The 21,140-nt window shown below is 47.7% G+C and overlaps 1 protein-coding gene across 1 annotated transcript in view; it reads left to right on the plus strand.

Moving 5' to 3' along the window:
• The window catches only part of LOC133351718 (hyaluronidase-2-like), a 41,751-nt gene that overhangs the window by 11,841 nt on the left and 8,770 nt on the right, over window positions 1–21,140 (plus strand). The window contains exons 2-3 of the mRNA XM_061567140.1: window positions 17,354–17,520; window positions 20,060–21,069. Coding sequence (XP_061423124.1) covers window positions 20,089–21,069 — 981 coding nt within the window. The 5' untranslated portion in view covers window positions 17,354–17,520; window positions 20,060–20,088. The remainder of the gene's footprint in view (window positions 1–17,353; window positions 17,521–20,059; window positions 21,070–21,140) is intronic.

The raw sequence follows: 21,140 nt of genomic DNA on the forward strand, positions 1-21,140 counted from the left end.
GTTTTGTCCTAATTTCAGGCTGAGTCGACCTAGGGGAGGCCCAGGACTGGTTCAGATAGTCGTCACTGGTGGCTGTTCGTTGCGCAGTACGGTAACCGCCACGCTACCGCTCCCCACAGGGTCACGGGTCCACATGCGCGCACACGTTTGGGCTGCTCCGCCGTGAGGTGACTGGAATACTAAATGTTGGACATTCCGTGGGGTTGCGCGGATGCACGCACCCGGCGTGCAGCGCCAAAGAATGTCATCTCAAATGTCGCGAGCACACGCCGTCGATACGTGTAATGCACCATGATTGGCCCCTATTTTGGGCAATCAAGCAATTTGTCAACTTAAATGCCTTTTACTCTGACTTTTTTTGTGTCGGACAATATAGCAAACTGCGGGGAAGTGCCCCAATTGTTCCTATCGTGTGACACCGCTCCTAAAACTGCACTCTCGTAACCGCCAGCGCAGATGTGCTCCACGCTGGAGGCTCCAGTTAGGTCCAAGCGAACGTTCAGAGAGAGTGCGTCTAGATGATAGATGCGGTCAAACTGAGCCACCCTGACGGATAATTGTTATCTTGCACAATAAACGATGGAACCCCACTTTATATTGATTCAATAGTAAAATGTACCAAAATGTTAAGGTACAGCCCTGCGTGTTGCTCGCTCACACTACTGCTGGCGGAAGCACCGCCACTGCAGGGAGCTCTGTAAGAGCTCCTCTAGAGAGTATTTGGCCTTTTTCCCCACATTGGCTGCACGCCTTAGAAGAGCTGCGCGTACCCACACTACCCCACCACACGCGACCTGCTGATCAACTCAATGGGGACCCCATTCACACTGCTGGGTGTATACAGAGCCCGTGCGGTTTTAAGAAACTTGCCCCATTGTTCCAACTGCCGCGCCGGGAGATGAAATCGAACTGGCGACTTCTGAAGTCCAGTGTGCTGACCAATACACCACTGCAGCATCTCTGAATATTTGTATGATTATCTATTTGTTTTTCGAAGTGAATCTTTAATATAATATACTGGTCTTCCACCTGCTATGCTTTGTGTTGTCTCACTTGCACGGATGTTGAACTTCTTTTGCACCATATGAAGCCAATCGTGCTTATCAAAGGTGCGGAGGAAGGACAACACACTAAGAGAGATAGGTCTCTGGCTATGTTTAGCTGTGACACATCGCTGCAGATGTGACAAGATCTGAAATCGCTGCAACCCTCAAAAGCGCTAAGATACCAGTCAGCAACATCAGTAAGGATGAACGTTTTGAGTTATCTCAATTAAAAAAGAGGGATAAAATCGTCATCCGATCAGCCGACACTGGCAATGCCACAGTCATCATGGACAAAACCGTGTACAATAACAAAATTCAGGACCTACAAAAATTAAAAGAGATCCCACCAACAGCCTCATTACAAAAACGAACAACATCATCACTGATTCAGCTTCATTAATTGAACAGACCAAACGGTTTTCCTTAAAACCTTCTGCTGCTAGACCACCCAGATTATATGGCTTACCAAAAATCCATAAAGAAGGTACACCCCTTCGTCTCATCGTCTCCACCATTGGCTCACCCACCTACCAGCTGCCCGATATCTGTCTGAAACCTTGCAGCCATTCACTGGTAAGACCACCTCTTCTGTTCTTAACTCAGCTTACCTGGTATCGCCAATTAAAGACACCTCACTGTCCCCAGGTGATTTACTCGTCAGTTTCGATGTAGTTTATTTGTTCACCAAAGTTCCTGTGCCCGATACCATTGCAATCATCGAAGATTTGGTCCAACAAGGATTGAATGCTGATGTACCAGCCCTGGTGAGACACTGCCTCACCAATACACACTTCACCTGGAATGGAACATTCTACAAACTGAAGGCACCCCAATGGGTTCCCCTTTATCTCCAGTTGGAGCCAACGTTTTCATGGAATTTTTTTTGAGACAGACGCCATCCAGGCATCCACTCTATGTCCGTATTTGTGGAAGAGGTACGTACACCCAGCCATCAAATTCACCATGGAAGTAGAAAAGGATGGCATGATACCTTTCTTGGATGTCCAAATCAAAAAGAGACCAGATGGCTGAATGAGCCATTCTGTCTACGGGAAAGTAACCCAACGGACGCCTACCTAAAGCCTGATTCCAACCACCATCCATCCCAAAAGAATTCCCTCATCAAAACACTACACCATAGAGCTCAATGTATCTCCGACCATGAACACCTAACCAGTGAACTCAAGCACGTACACCAAGCTCTCAAGGCGAATGGATATTCTGACTACACAATCCGCAAAGCCATCACCCCAACCGTGACGAAGGAGCGATCTGAGGATCCAATAAAAACCATCAACCTGCCGTACATAACAGGGGTAACCAAAAAGATTTCCTAAATCATCAACAAACACAAGATTCAGGTCCGATTTAACACAGTACATACAATTCGTGATCTGATCCCATTTGTGAAGGACAAGATTCCTGACATGCAATATCCCGGGGTCTACAAACTAAGCTGTGTCTGCGGCAGCAGTTACATTTGAGAAACTAAGCGACATGTTCGTGAACATAAGGCAGATTGGAAACACGGTAGGATCATTATTTCGGCCATGGCTGATCATTATGTTAATGCGTCTGGCTCACACGAAATAGATTTCTCTAAGACGATGGTACTTTGCAAGCCTATTGGCTATCAACAAAGATTGGTTCATGAAGCCATCCATATGTAGATGAGATCGCGACGACTCACTCAGAGACGGAGGTAAGGTTAAGGGCTTTCGCCGTTTATTAAGGGCTACACAACAAACGGGGGGGGGGGGGGGGTGAACCACTTCCCAGGGGTTAGGGGTCCCGGGCTAGGTCCCACTGGGTCCCAACACAGCCGTCTGCCCCGTGCCCTCTCCTCTGCGCCGGCCGTGGGATCAGCCAACACGGCCGACCGAGGAGCACAGCCACGTCCAGCCCTGGCGCTGTGCTATCCCCTATCCATACCCTCTTGCCCCTGGCTCCCCCCGTTCCACCCTACTTCGACCCTACTACTCTCCAGCTACGACCCCGCTTACGTCATGGGGTCCCCCCTTTATCCTCGAGGAGCTGTGTCGTCATGTGCGCTGTCCAGCGTGCATGACCCTACGTCCCGTGACGCCATCGCACCGGACAGCGCACATGACGCCACTACTCTCTTCTACTCCTCTACACATATATACAGACACAGACACAATTCCTACTGAGAGGAAGGTTATAGACTCAGCAATCATTGGAAAAATGTCATTAACCACTTTGGGTCATGACTTGACTTGTGTTATCTTGTCAATCGACCTCCACTATCAGCAGTGTGGTGTGTGGAGCAGGGTGCAGTGATTTCCTGGCGAACACTTTACTGCATTGGCATCGCTGCCCCGCCCATGCTGCTGGTGCTGCTGATAAACTTGAGCTATGCCCATCTCCAAACCTTTATAAACAGTTTGCCTTTAGAGGCTAACCCCTTCTCCTGATGTGTTGCGATCGAAACGTCGTGATATTTTTACACACTTCATTTTTTATATCCACGCGACTTTACCGAAAGAACCAAAGAACAAAGAATATGTTTAGCTCTTAAGCTCTTCAAGCACACAGTCATATTGCGTGTTGCATTTCAATCAATGGACACCTAAAAACTTTCATTTATAATTAACGGCGTAAGCTCTTTTTCGCATTTATTAAACGCTCCGAAGCATGTTGTTATGGCAGTGGGCACACGGATAGCTCTCTCTGCTAAGATAAAATACAAACTCTTTGCAGGGTGGGTTGGCATATAAAACTGCAACAAAGATTTGCACCTGCCCAAGCTCATAAAATAAAATTGACAAAAATGTAAATGGCAATTTTAGAAAAATCTTTCCAATTCCAAAAGCTATCCATCAACCCCGTGAGGCAATTATAATTAATAGTTCATTTAACAGCATGGAGGTACCTATAAAAATAATGGGCCTGGCAGGTGAAGTGTACATATATATTTTATTTAAGAACAAGAAAACATCCTTATAGAACATATCGAGCTGCATGCTGTTGGTGAGCTCCTATTAAGGCGTAACAATTGTACAAAAGGGCAAATTTGGACCAGCACCCTGCCTTTCCACTATGTCTCCAATATCATTGATTACATGCCACACCAGATTATTAATTTATGCCTGAGTCAACCTATGGGAATCCCAGGACAGGTTTCAACACCACTCGCACCACTGATAATATAATGTGTATAACTGGGAATGGAACGTGAGATTGTGGCTCAGTGTGAAAACCACTTCAACCACAATTTCCCCAAAAACACAAACATTATTGTGGCTGTGCAGTTAGAAATCACCTCCAGAGTGTGTTATTTCACCTGGTGGAATGAGTATCATATGAAAGCTGTGTTTTATTACAAGTTGCACAAAGGTGTGAATCACAGCATCCTTGATTTCTTACCAGCGTTCATAATTATTTATCCCAACAAGTCATGCTGTTGCTGATGCTGCTGGCTTCGTGAGCATCATTCAATGAATCCACTTCGTGGGATAATGCAATCACAAAGCACTCTGATTGATGTAACGAACACCACGTGCCTTAATTAAACAATCAGGATGAAGCCAAGTTTCTAAATTGAACGTGCAATGAAGCTGCATGGTATCTCTGACTCCTGGTAATTGTTTGGCGACAGAAAAAAATCATCTCGACATTTCCCTACCCTGCTGCTGCCACATAACCCCCAGCATCCCAAGATCCTATCTCGCTGCAATTTCAAAGTGACACTGAATGAAGATAAAAGGAGAATGGCTTTTGAGATGAAGCAGATGTGGCATTGATCTCAAAGAAGGGCTAAAACAACACGCAGCAATAGCTCCTCTTGAAATACATGATTGATTTATTATCTTGAAATAAAGAAATAAAGATATTCCTTTATTGTCCTAATGAGGACGTAACATTTCATATGCACCATGCTTTATGCAACAACAGAGCCCAGAGTGCCGTCCACCATTATTTTACCATCACATCAACACTGGTAAATATGCATCGCTGCACAAACGCGTAATTCTGATTTTCCTCTCGGTCAGCAGTAATGAGACTAAGGACGCGGAGATGGAGAAAATAATAAAAACCGGTGTAGCAGCAATAACATTATATAACCCTGCACATAGCAAAACAAAGTGTGAAGTCAAAGTCAAAGTGTTTCGCTGATTAAATAAACACCGCGCAGCACTGAGCTCTGGCGGGGGTTCCGAGCCAGCGGTAGGAATCACACATTCGCACAAACGGCACGGGAATTGTTTTTAAAAAAATTGGGAAGGGCAAGCGGCTATTGTGGTCCCACGTTGAGTAGCCACGGAGTCTGCGTGAGCAGCGTTAGTTGACGGGGGGCAGCATGCAGCTTGTGTCTCTATTCAAAAGTTACGGGGGGTAATGTACTAATTTTACGGACACCAGAGGGATGATGGGCTCAAGTGTATCTGTGACCAGGAATTGAACTCGCAGCCTTACGCCTTACGATCATTCTGTTAAACCTGCACGTGGCCGCACAGGGAATTCGGTTACGCGAGGGACGTGGGAAGCTGATGGTGACGTCTGCCTCAGGGGTGAGATATCTCGATTGCGGAACATTGCAGAGAATGTTGTCACGAGCAACGATAACGCGATATTGTGCATCGAGATGCGTGGGCAGATATGCGGGAATGGCCACGCGCTGCCTCAAGGTCTGGGCAGAATGAGAATAATGGTTTTTAATATTGTCGTTTGGTGACATGGGCATTTATTGAAATCTTCTCGGTATCATTAAAATGTTAATTTCTCACGGCCCATTTGTGTTTCTTACTGCTGCAGCAGGATGGATAGGTTCGCTCGTAGGTTTAATGTGAGCAGATATATTTATTCCCGTGTGTAATGCAGCATAGACGTATCGTGTGTGTGTGCGTGTGGATCATTTATTTCAGGCACACCGTCGCGATGTCCGGCCATTGTCTGGAGCGCACCTCTGCTATCGCACTGCCACACTTGTCTCTGCTTTTGCAAGTTAACATCCTTATATGCAGCAGCGATTGAAGGAGACACGTATGCACAGGGCTGGGAAGAGAGTAACGGCTGCTGCTGCACGAGTTCCGAGATTACCCAGTGGCAGGGTGAGATTGCTGGCAAGTGCCTCGATAGTCGACAGGCTGCCTGCTTGACTGACTAGATACAACTGTCGTGAAACTTACTTTGAAGCTTTCGTGACTGCAGGAATTACTCTTTGGTTCTTTCAATAAAGTCACGTAGAAAGAAAATAAATTTAATAATAGAATACAACGTTTCATTAGTTCTACCTGTTGACGGTTGCTTGTGTTGCAATCGAAACGTCGTATTCTACTATTTTATTTATTTTATTTTTACATGACTTTACTGAAAGAACCAAAGAGTAACAACTGTAGTACTCACTTCGTAAATGTAACTCTAAAAAAGACAATTGGAAAATAGTGAGTTTATAAATCAGATAACAGAACGGGTAAGTGACAGAAGATGTCATGATTGACATTGGGAACATGAAGATAAAAAAATGGGACATTGGCGATTGGTCGCTCATAAGAGTATCTCTGAGGGAATGAGGCACAACAGTAATGCGTGATGAGAGCCCGAATCATAAAACTGGTGGAGGATTATTTTGCCGATCCCTATATCAACCAAATCCATACATCATAGGAGAGAAATCATGTAATTTATCAGATAAAAAGTAGGAAGGCTTCCAGACGACAAATTGAATGTGAATTGAATGTGAACAACATCAAAGAAGTGAGACCAGCTTCTTGGTTATTTCGGTATAGTCACGTAGAAGGGAAGTAATAAAATAATAAAAATAAAACATAATAAAAATATAAATAATATTATTTTATTACTTCCCTTCTACGTGACTTTACCGAAAGAACCAAGAAGATGAATCCCTGCAGTCACGAAAGCTTTAAATCGAAAAGTGAGACCATCTTTTGAAACAAAACTCGTGGGGAGTTTACTAAACGTGAGCACAGATGTGAGCCCTCCATTGTGGAATGACACAATAACTATTATGCTGTTCCAAAGTAAGATAAAATCAATTAGGATAGTTGTACTGTTTCGCCTCATATCACACATATATCAAATTGTTTACAAAGGTCGAAGGGAAACAAGTAGTGAAAGAGGTACAGCCACGCTAATCCTGGGAGCAAACTGATTTTAGGAAAGGGCTTTTCTGTCATTTATCGCATATCAATCATATCCTATTAAAAACAAAATTCCATAAAAATTCTAAATGTGAACATTTTAAATCTGGAACTCATCCCCAAGTCATCTCATTGTAAACGTTCATGAGGTGCATAATAGTGCGGTCAGTAGTGAGTGAGTATACTCTTAGGTTTTTTCGGTAAAGTGAGTGAGCAATACGGTAAATATTTAAAAAAGCCCTTTCGTTAAATTACCTCGGGTGTTCAACACAGGGGCATAGCCACTGTGTGTTCCCAACTTGCTTAGATACGGCCGCCCATTTACCCCCGCGCGGTGTGGAAAGGCTTGGGTGCGCTCCTGTGAATACGGCGCAGTAATTAGTTATCTCGCTCTCGACTGGGAACCGAGCCACTTTGTCCACCCAGCGCTCATACCCCCCACTCCCGCTGGTCATTCGGAGCCCGGCGCTCGATCACAGGCAGTGTTGACCCGGCGCCGTGGATGGTGGCTCTTGTCACGGCGAATGCGGGAGTAAAACAACTACTCATCAGCAAGCATCTCACACGTGGATTCCCACTGCCTTGGGTCACGCGAGTGGTCTCAACTAAGGAAGCTATTTGGGAGGATATTAAATGTTTGATCAAACATTGCATTTTAATTTTTCTTTTGGTGGGGGGGGGGGGGGGGGCAGTCTGCATTACATTATTAAAAACAAAAAAAACATTCCCCATATAAATGTCATCGGCGCACTCTATACAAGTGTAATGGGTTCCGGAGACACTTGTAGAGGTAACTTCTTTATTACAATACAACACTCCAACAGTCCTGATACTCTGTTACAGCCTAGGTACACAGCCAGGGTACACAGCCTAGATACACTACTCTGGCTACGCTCTGGGGCCCTCCGGCTACAATTACCCTAGGGGAGGCTACCTGACCCGACCCAGCCAAGGTGCGGGTCTGGACTCTGGCTTCCTCGGAACTCGCCCTTACAAGGACGTAGAGCCGGGAGTCCCAGAGTCCCACCACTGGCCCTCACAGCATCCCGGCCCTTACAAGGACAAGTGGGACGAGGGGGTCCAGGGTTCTAAGCTGGCTGGCTGGCGGGTCTTGGATCTTGAGCTGCGACTGACCATGATCGGCCAGGGAGCTGCCCTTTTATGCCTCGTCCCCAACGAGGGGTGCGGTTGTGTGCGCCCCCTGATATCCCACAGAGCACACACAGTCCCCCCGTTGGTGGCGCCAAGGGGCTTAACTGTCTGGGGTGCCTGGGATCCTAGCGCCTGGCGCCGAGGGCTTATCTGTCTAGGGTCCCAGAGCCCCCAGCAGCCCCTCCCCTCTTATGGAACTACACAAGCATTGAATAAGATATGGACAAATTGCACCAAACTTTCTGAAATCTGATCATGTAGTGTACTAATTCAGAGACACTAGTAAGAGGCACTCTCTCTTGTTAATTCCGGCCTTCACAGTCATAGGGGATAACTACACACCGAGTCAGGACAGCCAACATGCTGCCAGACCCACAACTTGAAGAGGCGAAGACTACGACGACGGCAGCACGACGAGTTCCACTCCAGATGGCAGCAGCCCCGACTGTGAGTCGGAGCTCACCTTTTATTCTCCCCAGCGTGGCCAGGCTCCACCCTCGGCCCCGCACCCCTCTGGATCCCCCAGCAGGCTCCGTGCCTCACTCACAGGTCCAAGTGGTAGAACGTCCTGCTAACCCCAATCCCATTGTCTACCAGTCTCCCAGCGCCATGCGCTACAGTGACTCATTCAATGTTACTACACATGTGTAATGAGAGCACCATCGCCTGGATTATCGGGGGGGGGGGCATATATTACTGATACAGTCCATGCTTATCCACAGTGGGGTTTATATCTGAGGTAAAGGTGAGGGGCGGTTCCACCAGGGAAGCCTCTGGAACGTTCAGGAAGGTTCCAGTAGGGGCGTGGCCAGAGGCGGGGCTTAGCCTCCGGAGGGGGATATAAGCGGGACACGGAGCAACGTGAGGGGTCGGTGCTGAAGACTGAAGAGGAACTCCCCGCCGCTGTTGCCCCGCCATCTCCATCGGCCACGTGGCGGCTCGTCCTTCAGCCGCTCAGCCGCTCCCTAGCGCACCGTCAGCCAGCGGTGCGTTGGTGAGCGGGTGAGTGCCACATGGCGCGGGGCAGCGTAGCCACACGAAGCGTGGACGTCCGCAAAAGAAAGAGATGGAGACAACGTGGCTGTACCGAGCTATTATTGAATAAACAACTGAAGTTACTTACCGTGTCGGAGACCACTCATTACATGAATGATAATACACATATATACATATGTACACAGTTATATAGGAATAGGTTTTACCCTTTCTGGCAATAAAACAGGTGTTAAGATGTTTAAACACCAACCATACACATTTTGCAAGGAATCATGTCTGCATTAACCACACATACTTGTGGTGAACATGTAAACAAAAACGTGCTGGTCGTCTTTTGGCGTTCTCTGGGTCTAACACTGGTTGAGACTCCTAAAGAAAGCTGTCTCTAGTGTAGACCAATCAGTTTCAAAGACAATGCATATATTGCCAGAGCATGTATTTGTTTGCACGTTCACAAGTATGTGTGGTTAATGCAAACGTGATTCTTTTTGAAAAATGTTTTTGTTTGGTGTTTGATATCTTAGGACCTATTTTATTGCCAGAAAAGGTAAAACATATTCTTATACTTTGAAACTGCCAAGAAAGCCCCCATGATGTTACACGGTATTGTATGTGTCGTGGGTTCAACTGAGTCGCAGACATAGTCTTTGGAGGCAGCGCTTTTTATTTAGTTCCAACACGCAGGGTAACTTCCCCTTAACAGCATAACAACATAGTGTGGTGACTACACTAGTTACTGCGCTAGTTACTACACTAGTTACTATGCTAGTTACTACACTAGTTACTACACTAGTTACCACGTAACTGTTATTACGGACCTGGGACCAACAGCATCTGCCCGGGTCCACGTGCTGGAAGACTCGTAGAACGGAGATCGTAGACGAAGAAATATTTCCCGGGATGAACAACCCCGGTCCTTCTCAGGACCCGGCTGATATTCTCTGTGGGGTGGCCGGCTCTGCCCTTGGCCACGTCAAGCTTCTAGAACCCTTGGGAAGGACCTGGGGTCCCAATCACGTGACCCTCCCTTAACCCCCTCTTGGGGCCCCTCTGTCAACTTAACCAGTCACGTGTGCCATGGCCTCACATGACCACACCGTGTTCTGTAGGGCCGGCATTGCACTTCCAGCATGGTACCATCCAACGCTATTATTCAACGCACACCGTGCCCCTCTAGGGCCGGTACTACACCCACATCCTGGTCATATCCAGCGATGTCGCTACATCGCACACCGTGCCCCTCTAGGGCCGGTACTACACCCACATCCTGGTCATATCCAGCGATGTCGCTACATCGCACACCGTGCCCCTCTAGATCCGGTACTACACCCACATCCTGGTCATATCCAGCGATGTCGCTACATCGCACACCGTGCCCCTCTAGATCCGGTACTACACCCACATCCTGGTCATATCCAGCGATGTCGCTACAACGCACACCGTGCCCCTCTAGGGCCGGTACTACACCCACATCCTGGTCATATCCAGCGATGTCGCTACATCGCACACCGTGCCCCTCTAGATCCGGTACTACACCCACATCCTGGTCATATCCAGCGATGTCGCTACAACGCACACCGTGCCCCTCTAGATCCGGTACTACACCCACATCCTGGTCATATCCAGCGATGTCGCTACATCGCACACCGTGCCCCTCTAGATCCGGTAACACAAGTGTGTTACGATCGAAACATCGAAGTTTTTTGTTTATTTTATTTTTTATTAATTTGAACCTATCTACGTGACTTTACCAAAAGACCCAAAGAATATTATTACTCTTAATTATAATCTGGAAAAAAGCAATACGCAAAGTTCCACCATCAGTGATTTGTGGCTTAATTATCAGAACCCAGTCGCCTAAATGGCTGTGCTGCACACGCTGTGATGGAGTGAGTCGCATTGGCTCTATGCTCTCTATCTCCTTTTGTAACATTTCGCAACTAGCGACCATTGATTGATTCTCATTGCCCGTATTGTTCTTAACGAGGGAGCCAGTTTTTTTACAGCCTTTGATGTGACGAGGTTTCGCTATTGCGGCGAGAGTGTGGATTATTCCTCGCGCAGTTTCAACACCATCAAAGGGGGCCCTGCGGCATTAAAAATACATCGAGGTTCTTTTTTTGTCTGCCATGACGCTCCTGAATGTGAACAAGGCAGCTCGTATTATTTAGATTGACTATCTGTATAGCGGGATACGGGGAGGTTACATAGAGCATTACGCCGCACGTTGACTCGCACGCTAGCTGCGTGCACACGCAGAGCGCGGTGCACGTGGCTAATACGGGAGATGCACCAAGTGAGTGTGAACATCTCTTCACGCACCGACTGGATATTTGTCATGCGGGTTTTCTCTTTAGTTCACTCAGTCGTCCTACCCGTGGCCTTACCGTAATTTTGACTAGAGTAGACGATCTGGCGTCACAAGCCAAAGCGAGTGGCTCGTAATCTGAAGGGTATGAGTTCAAATCTGAGTTATTCCTCTGCCGGTGATAACATTAGTACAATACCGCTATGTATGTGTAGTGACATAGAACGGTCACTACTGTGTCGGCCCGTACGAGGGCTGGGGGCCCCAAGGGGGTGCCTGGGGGGTCACGTGCTGGAGGGATCCGGACCTTCCCAGAGGTGGGGGAAGTGAGGCGTGGCCTGGGAAGGGAGGCGTGGCCTGGAGAGAGCCAGCCACGCCTGGGCGGAGCCGGCCACGCCAAAGCAGATATAAGCGTGGTGTGAACGCAGAGCAAGGCTGTTGTACTGTACCTTGGGGTTTGTTTTTTTGCTCTCAAAATTCGAATGCCCTGAGTCCCATGGTTAATGTTGAAGGGGATTTTGAAATGACAGGTTCGGTTTGTTTCAAACTCACTGGTTGGTTCCTGTCCGTTGTTGCACAGATGATGTCTTTTGTGCGGGAATGCTCCTTGTGTTCTACATGGATCAGGGGTGCGTTTCCGTTTATTGCCGTCAAATTGCGTTGCTCTCTCCACTCGGTTGGTACAGCTGCATGCTGCAATGCGAGTCTCGGAGATGATGTGTACGGATACGGGATGTGAGGTGTATTGTTGTGACCATTGAATATTCGGGATCGTCACAAATTGTGTGTACCTGTTCGGCATCGGATCAGTTCTGTGGGGGATCATAATTCAAATTGTATGTGTTGTGATGGTGTTAAATTGCGATGGTGACATGCTGCCAGGGATTTGGAATTGTGGTGCTGGCTGTCACTTATCTTGGGGCGCAGATCCTGACCAGGATGGCCTAGTGAGTGTTGCGTGTCTAACATGAACGTTGTGGTCCCGTCATGCAATGGCTGACGGCTTGACCTGACAGCCCGGAGATCGAGACACTCCGTGGCTTGTCTAGCCTAGTGGGCTGTGCGCTCACATGGCTCGGAGAGTGTGGTCCCGTCATGCTGTGTCTGACGGCTTGACCTGACAGCCCGGAGATCGAGACACTCTGTGGCTTGTCTAGCCTTGTGGGCTGTGCGCTCACATGGCTCAGGGAGTGTGGTCCCGTCATGCTATGGCTGACAGCTTGACCTGACGGCTCGGAGGTTGAGACCCTCCGAGGCGCGTTGAAACTGTGATGCGAGTCTTGGAGAGAGACTGGGTCATCTCAGCTCGGTCGGTACAGCTATATGCTGCGATGCGAGTCTTGGAGAGAGACTGGGTCATCTCAGCTCGGTCGGTACAGCTATATGCTGCGATGCGAGTCTTGGAGAGAGACTGGGTTAAAATCCCACCGATATGGCCGACGCGTGCTACTGGTTGTGACGCCGCGTCGGAAAGGCGGTGGGGTGGTAACATGGAAATTCCCCCCTCGATATGGCCGACGTGTGCTACTGGTTGTGACGCCGCGTCGGAAAGGCGGTGGGGTGGTAACATGGAAATTCCCCCCCCGATATGGCCGACGCGTGCTACTGGTTGTGACGCCGCGTCGGAAAGGCGGGGGGGGGTGCTAACGGGTGACTGTCATTGCATGCGTGATTCTAACGGGGGGGGGGGGCTGTGCTGGAGCGTAAGTGGGTTAGCCAGTTTTCACGTATATTTGTTGTTAATTCTCCGTTAACCTACGCCCAAGTCCTCTACTACGGAGCTAGGGGAGGCTACCTATCCCAGCCCTGGTCAAGCTGGGATCCCGGCACCCTGAGTCTCCAGACCGGCTCTTATAAGAACGTCAGTCTGGGCTCTTGGGGCCACGCCACCGGCTTGCCCTGGTCGGCCCTGACAGGGGAGCTCCGGGGCCTATTCTAGCTGTCTTCAGTCTTCGCTGGTTTAAGCTAATACTCCACCTCGAGCCCTCCGGCTCACCACCTTTTATAGTACTCGGCCCCCGGGAGGGGCCCGTGGGGGATGCAGGTGCGGACGTCGGTGTGAGCACCTCCTCTGTGTACGGCCCTAACCACGCCCCTTGTGTTTGTTAGCCATCCGTGCCCATACACAATTACACCTCTACATATGTAAGCCTGGAGTGGTTGTGCAATGGAAGGTTTATCTTCCGGCAGAGGAATGCGGAATTTCCACAGCTGGTTCGTGATTTGAGCGGTAGGAGGTGAGTGCTGGTTCATACTCCTTTGAGCCAGGGCACCACTTTTATTTTTACTTTGAAGGACATTTGAGGAGCTGGCCAGGTGGCACAGGAGGCTCATAATGGTGATGCCAGAGCATAAATCCAGTACCACTGTAATTCTGGGCTTTGTTAGGGTCACCTGCGATTAAAGCGAATGATTCAAATTTAGTGAGTTAATGGTTTTAGCCCGGTCACCAGACTGCACAGACAAATTAAGAAGTCCTCATTCTCAAACAAGTGTTGGGTGGCACTCATCTCTGTTGAGGGTCTTGACCCGGTGGCGTAAAATTCCACATTTCTGTGATGGGGACTCGCCTCTAGACAAACCCGCACCAGTTTATTCGGGTAAATACATTATGTGGCCTGCACAGAGGGGTTATGTTGATTGACGGTGTAATGTGCCAGGTTCGTTCCTTGTTTGTGATTTGTTGCTTTACTTAACTTGATACATTTTGGGTACAGACTTTCACACAATCTCTGCACAGTATATCCTATGTTTCAATATGAATCGTAGGCTAACAGGATATAATTTTACCCATCGTCTTCAGTGAATAGGTCAAAGCTGCTGTTTCTGATTGTAATATGCCTCTTCTTACCTGCTTCAACGACAATAATATATGATCAATGAAAATTGTTTGATGTAGTTGAGTTATTCAGAAAAATTCTGCGCGAAACTTACATTCCTATATTGGGTCAACTTCAGAAAATGTTTCTGGCAGTGGTCCTCAACATCTTTGATTTGGTGGCACTTTGATTTGTATCTCACGGTTGGCTACGTTCGATGCGAAAGAAATTCAACATACATACATACATGTTGTGTATTAGTGTTACCCGTTTTGTTGTTGCTGCACATTCGAAATTTCTCCTGCACGGTATTAATTTCATAGCCTGTGCCCCATTCCCATGAAGGTTTGGGGAGGCACGACCCACCGGTTAAGGACTGCTGGCTTAGGGCATAACAATGAACATTCATGCCAAGCGTCATGCTGTTAACCCAAGGGCAAGGCTTGGCTCAACTCTTGGCTTAACCACCCCCAAACACCAAGATGGGTTTATTCAGCTCAAAGTCTGCTGCTGCTAATCAAACAAGCACGCGTGTAATGAGTCTTTGATTAATCTATCAAAGTTCTGTAGTTTATGATACTCGTATGCGTGGTTATTTTGTATTTACACAAATTATATTCCAATTCTTTGTCAACGTACCTTTAGGCTAATTCAATTATGGACAGCATTTACAAGACGGAATTACTGAAACAGACAATACAAACAAGACAGAAATAATGATTCCTAAAGTTGTAAAAAAAATCACTGCATTTCTGAGAGCGTGAAGTTTTCCATGCCAAATTTATTTACATTGCGGTATCGTATTAATGATATTCATCGTTGTGTTTGAGGTTGAGTCTTCTGTTTTGGGTGTCAGCGTCCCTCTGGCACAGAGTAAAAAATGAGACGAGCTTCTGGTGCAAAATAAAACCACTGCCAAATATTTAATGAAAGTTAATTTTGTTTGGAGCAAATAATCGGATGAATACCACTTTTGTTTAAAGTCACAAGCCCTCCAAAAATGAGGAACTCGCAATTTCCCAAAGGCAGAGGCACGCACGGGTGTAGTAAACGTGGATCCAGAGCGTGAAATTCTTCCAAATGTATCACAATTAACACATATCAGTAGCATTGATTTTCACAAATTATTTATCGTTCAGGCTGCATTATGTATTGTAGCGAGGTGTAGTAAAGATGCCTATATCTTGTGGGAGAGCAGATACTTGGAGAAACACCGAGTTACCGGCATACACAATCATTCATGCCAGCAGTGCCTCTGTGCATGCGGTTGCAAGTGCGCACCTTCACCCAATCGAGGTGTAAACCTTCCGAGTCGAGTGCTCTCTAACCACAGTGCCACCTGGCCAGATTAATTTTGGTGCATGATAAACATTAAATACTGCAATTACATAACTGGTTCACATTGGGAAACCACAGTGATATTTAACAGATGGCCAGATGGCTCACCAATTCTGGATAGCAAGAAGACAGCGCAGGAGGGAACGGAAGGGTTGAAACCCAGGTGCGCAACACAGGTAACACTTGCACGTTCTGCAAAGTCGAGTTATAAGTTACTGCACTAATATCGGATGTTGAAATATGCTGTGTTTTCATCCGATACTAGCCCTGCTATGATGCTTAGATATTTTGAGTGGTTCTAGGACTCGTCCAGGGCTTGTGGTGTGGCTGTACACTTTGTGAAACATTGTGCAGAAGATTTCAGTGCATTGGTTTTACATGTAGATAATACAATTGGGACACACACTGCAATCGGGGAAAAAAAACTATTTTAAAACATAATGATACTAAATACCATCCGATGTGTTTTTGAATTGTACCGTCTGTTGTTTGGCATGATTTACAACGTTTTGCATAACAGGCTGGAAATGTATTCAGGAATAAAGTAAATCGATTAAATACATTCAATTCCTAAAGAAGCTCCCAGGTATATGGAGCAAAACGTCAGATATTGTGCCAAAAGATATACAGTACAACTCTAACACACACACCAAAGCCATACAGCACAACTACAAGAACAGTGTTAAAATCCACATTATTTACCCAGGAGAGCTTCATTGAGTCTCTGCGCTCGTATATTGAGGGAGACTCTGCATTGGGATGTTGGAGAATTCTCACAGGGTGAGAATGGTTGGCTTCATGTGGGAGGAAGCAGGAATACCTGGAGAAATTCCATAGATATGAGGTGGCAACATCGAAAGATCTACACACATTTTTTTAAAATCCACTGGTGTGCTGCTGTCCCCTGGCCACCTCGCAGCCCATGACCCACAACACTTTTGGCATTTCCAGGCAGTCTCCCATCTCGGTAACAACAACCAATCTCAGCTCTGCTTGGCTTCCGAAATGTAAGCAGATTGGACACATTCTGGGTGATTTGATCGTAGACTATAAAAGAAGACGATTGCTTTAAGCACCGGTGCTATTTTCCTAAATACCGTATATATATTTTACGTATTTCAAACAACATGTGATGTTGGCTCGAAGTGTCAATTTAAACGGTGCTGTATTACATCTGCCAGTGCAGCTGGGATATTGAATTCAACAAACGACATACTATATGGAAATGAAGTCCTCCTCTTTAGCTGTATACACTGTTGGATCAAGTGCTGCTGTGCTGTTAGTGACTGCCTATTGCCCGTAACAGCAGCAGCATCACTTTCCTTCATTGTGGAGGTGAACGTGGAACGATGGACGGGATGGAGAAAGGAAACGGATCAGCTGATGGGACGGACAGAACTCTCCAGGAGAGATGCTGAAGATCGCAAAATGTAGAAAACATCTGGCCTGGGCATCAAACGTCACTATGAAGATGACAACATATAGTGCAGATAGAGTTCAGCATTTCATTGAATGGCGTGAATAGTAGGTCTGGTCACCGTTGTCTCCCTCGCGTTGATGTTTTGTTCACAGCAACAGGTCCCCACTTGAGGCAGAGTACAGCTTACGGAATGCCCAGGACAGGTTAAAACACCACTTGCCACGAATGTTGCCACCTCCGAAGTACAAAAACCAGGACATCTTGGGAAGAAGCATATCTCACAATACAAGAGGGGAAAACTACACGTACATTTTCTGAAGTGATGTATTGTAATAATATTGCTATTATTTGACAAAAAAAACTGGATGTGTGAATTATTCGGGAAGATTTACAGGCTTTCTAAGGTGGCAGCTCGCAAAAACAGAGGATGATCCTGAAAAACCAGGCCAAGTGCCAACCCTGTAGTGCGTAACTATAAATTATATATTTATCTCTTACAAACCTCAAAACCTGCACCGGGCAGTCTGGGATACGGAGACAAGGGTTATCGCTCCCATCTTTAATGACTGCTTGTTTTGTCAGAAATGTAGTGGGTCCAACTGAGTCGCAGACGTTGTTCCTTTTAGAGGCAACACTTTATTTGTAACACCGTAACACAAAGGGGTAACTGCCCCTTTACCAGACTACAGCGAGTTACGGCTACGAAGGGTCGATCACTCACACGGGTCTCCAACCACGTGGCTGCCTCGTAGGATGGAGAGCTTCAGCCTGAGACGTAGAGCTTTCCGCTTGTAGATGTTGAGCTTCCAGCTTGTAGAATGCAGCGACCCCGGTCCCTCTCAGGGACCTGCCTTAATATCCCTCTCCGGTTGGGGCCGCACCGCGCTTGGCCCCGCCCGCCTTCCCGAACATTCTCAAGAACTCTCTCTGGACACGTGATCACCCACCAGTTCCCCCACCCGGGGCCCCCTGTGTGTACATTCCGGATCACGTGTCTACGGGGTCAACCAGAGTGCCATGGCCCGGGGCAACCGTGTGTGGTGCCCGCACTATCCCAGTGCTCGCCAAGCTCCGCTAGGGCTGGTATTACACACAGCCACCCACACGGTGCTGTCCACAATGTAGGAACATCGAACGGCCACGACCCTTCGGGGCCGGCACCATACAGTGACATCCCTGATGTCACTACAGAAATATGGTGACAGGGGGGTTTATTTCGTGAGAAATCTGATAAAGATGAGCATTTATCCGTATGGAAATGATACGCTTGGTATGCATCTATAGAAGCCGTTTGTTTTACGTGCTGGGAAAACCAGGACAAATGGAAACTTCATAATATCATCAGTGTCCTCTTGGCACTGACGTTATCCATGGATAAGAATGGAAACCAGGTTAGTGGGATCGCCATCGACTGCGCCACTGCTGCCCTGTTACACCACCCACTCTATACCCACCCCTTAACACAATGATAAAGAAATTCAGAGAAACCCTTTGCCATTTCATATTCTCTGGATAGTGGCGGATATGAATCCTTATGCATATTTAACCGTAATCTCTTGAATTCGGTGTATAATTGTAATTTATAACGCTTAGTGCCCGCCGTTTAATAATTATGTAACAATCTGTGTATTAGCATTTCAATTATAATTTGCATACATTTAGCATTCTTGCAAAAAAGCAAAGGTTTCTGTACATTTTAGACTGCAGTCGTGTAGTAGAGTTCAAATCGAGCGAACACCGTTCACCGTGAGTGTACACACATGTTTACAGCTAATCTTGCAAACACACTGCTGGATGAAGGCCGCCCCACGCCGTGCGGGCCGCAGGGAATATTTGACCATACTTCATCACGCCGGTCATTACTTCCTACTGCCCACCACACCTCGGACATCTGTCTTATGCGCAAGGTGGTCACCTATCCAGAGATCTAATGAGATCAGGCGCTTTCCTGGTGATTTGGGTACAGATACGCGCGTACAAATGTATTCTTGTGCATGATATAATTCAGCACTCTTGCAACTCCTACTGTTGTGCAAATTACTTAATTGGAATGACACATTCTTTGGAATGACACAGACAACAGTAGTCATCGCCCCCTCCTGGCAGACTCAAGCCCCACATCACTTTTACGAACGAGACCGCTGGTCTCGACTTCTCACCTGGTTAAACAAATTTAACAAACTTGAAACTTGTTCATGTGCACGTGTCGGTTACACTCCTAATGCATGATAATTTCTCGCCACTAAAAGTCAATGAATGATAGGAAACTTTTGACAGGGCTCCAATTTTTACGCAACATTTGAGTTTCTACGCAGAATTACCGTAATGGTCGTGTGATTGCCTCATGGAAAAGTAATGAATATTCAGTTAGGTAGTGCTTGGTGTTGTATAAAAAAACTGACTCACACAACATTGTAATTACTGCTTTTTACCAGGAATTTAATGGACTATAAAGCCGTGAGGGGATCTGTGGGGTAAATGTGCCATAATTGTTGCGGTAATGACACAAACGGGCATATGAACGCATTCTTGTCACGCGTGGCCTGCCACAGATCGCCATATATTCATAAACCCTGCACGTCTCTCTTACTTTCTATAGAATTTGTACTATGTAATACCGTGTTAGAGTAAAAAAAAACTTAAAATACAAAAGTAAATAAACCAGATGACATGCGTAATTTCAGAATCACAGTGATCCCGAAATTCATGTGTACTCATTAGAAAATGGCGCGCACTAACGAGTTATTTTATTTATGGAAAATGTATTATTAACGCTACGGTCAAACAGAACACGTGGACCGTGTATTGGCAGAGAGCAATCTTTACTTAAAACCTGTTCTTTTGCTCTGTATTTCTAGACACCTCAAAACAAGAAGCCTGAACAAACATGATTCGCACGAGAGCCTTGGGCACTGGCGTTTTGGAAATATCCCTCAAAGCTCTGATCTTCGCGAGTCTTCTAGTGACGATGGAGGCAGCAGCAGCAGCATCGACCAAGCCCCAGCAGCTCAACCAGACGAAGCCTCCAGTGATGACCAACCGGCCGTTCATCGTGGTCTGGAACGCGCCCACGCAGCAGTGCCGAAAGCGGTTCAACGTGGACCTCAACCTCGGCGTTTTCGACATGTCCTCCAGTCCCAGCGAGGGCATCACGGCGCAGAGCGTCACCGTCTTCTACTACAACCGCCTGGGCCTCTACCCGCTCTACACCGAGGACGGAACGCCCGTCAATGGTGGCCTTCCGCAGAACGCCAGCCTCCAGCGCCACCTCGAGAAGGCGCGGCTCGACATCGAGATGTACGTGGCGCGCCGGGCGGCCAGCTCGGGGCCCGGCCAGCTGGCCGTCATCGACTGGGAGGAGTGGCGGCCGCAGTGGGTGCGCAACTGGCAGAGGAAGGACGTGTACCGCCAGAAGTCACGGCAGCTCGTGCGGGAGCGCCGGCCCAACTGGCCGGGCCCCAGGGTGTCCCTGCAGGCCCAGAGGGAGTTCGACGCGGCGGCGCTCGCCTTCATGAATGAGACGATCCGCCTGGCCAGGGGCCTGAGGCCGCGCACGCTCTGGGGCTTTTACCTCTTCCCTGACTGCTACAACTACGACTACAAGGAGCGGCCGCTCAACTACACGGGCCGGTGCCCGGCCGTCGAGCTGCGGCGGAATGACGACCTGCGCTGGCTGTGGGAGGGCAGCACGGCGCTCTTCCCCTCTGTCTACATGGAGCGGACGCTCGCCTCGTCACGCAACGGCGAGAGGTTCGTGCGGCACCGCGTGCAGGAGGCGCTCCGCGTGGCCGCAACGTCCCGGCCGTCGCTGCCCGTGTTCGTGTACTCCCAGCCCGCCTACGCCTACACCTTTGAGCTGATGGCCGAGGTAATGTAGTGAAGTTTACGTGTTATTGGACCGACGTTGAAAGATTTGCGTGCGAGCTACAACAAGAAGGT

This window comes from Lethenteron reissneri, chromosome 38 (assembly GCF_015708825.2).
Source record: "Lethenteron reissneri isolate LAM-NWPU_2019-01 chromosome 38, ASM1570882v1, whole genome shotgun sequence".
In the NCBI taxonomy this organism is placed as follows: domain Eukaryota; kingdom Metazoa; phylum Chordata; class Hyperoartia; order Petromyzontiformes; family Petromyzontidae; genus Lethenteron; species Lethenteron reissneri.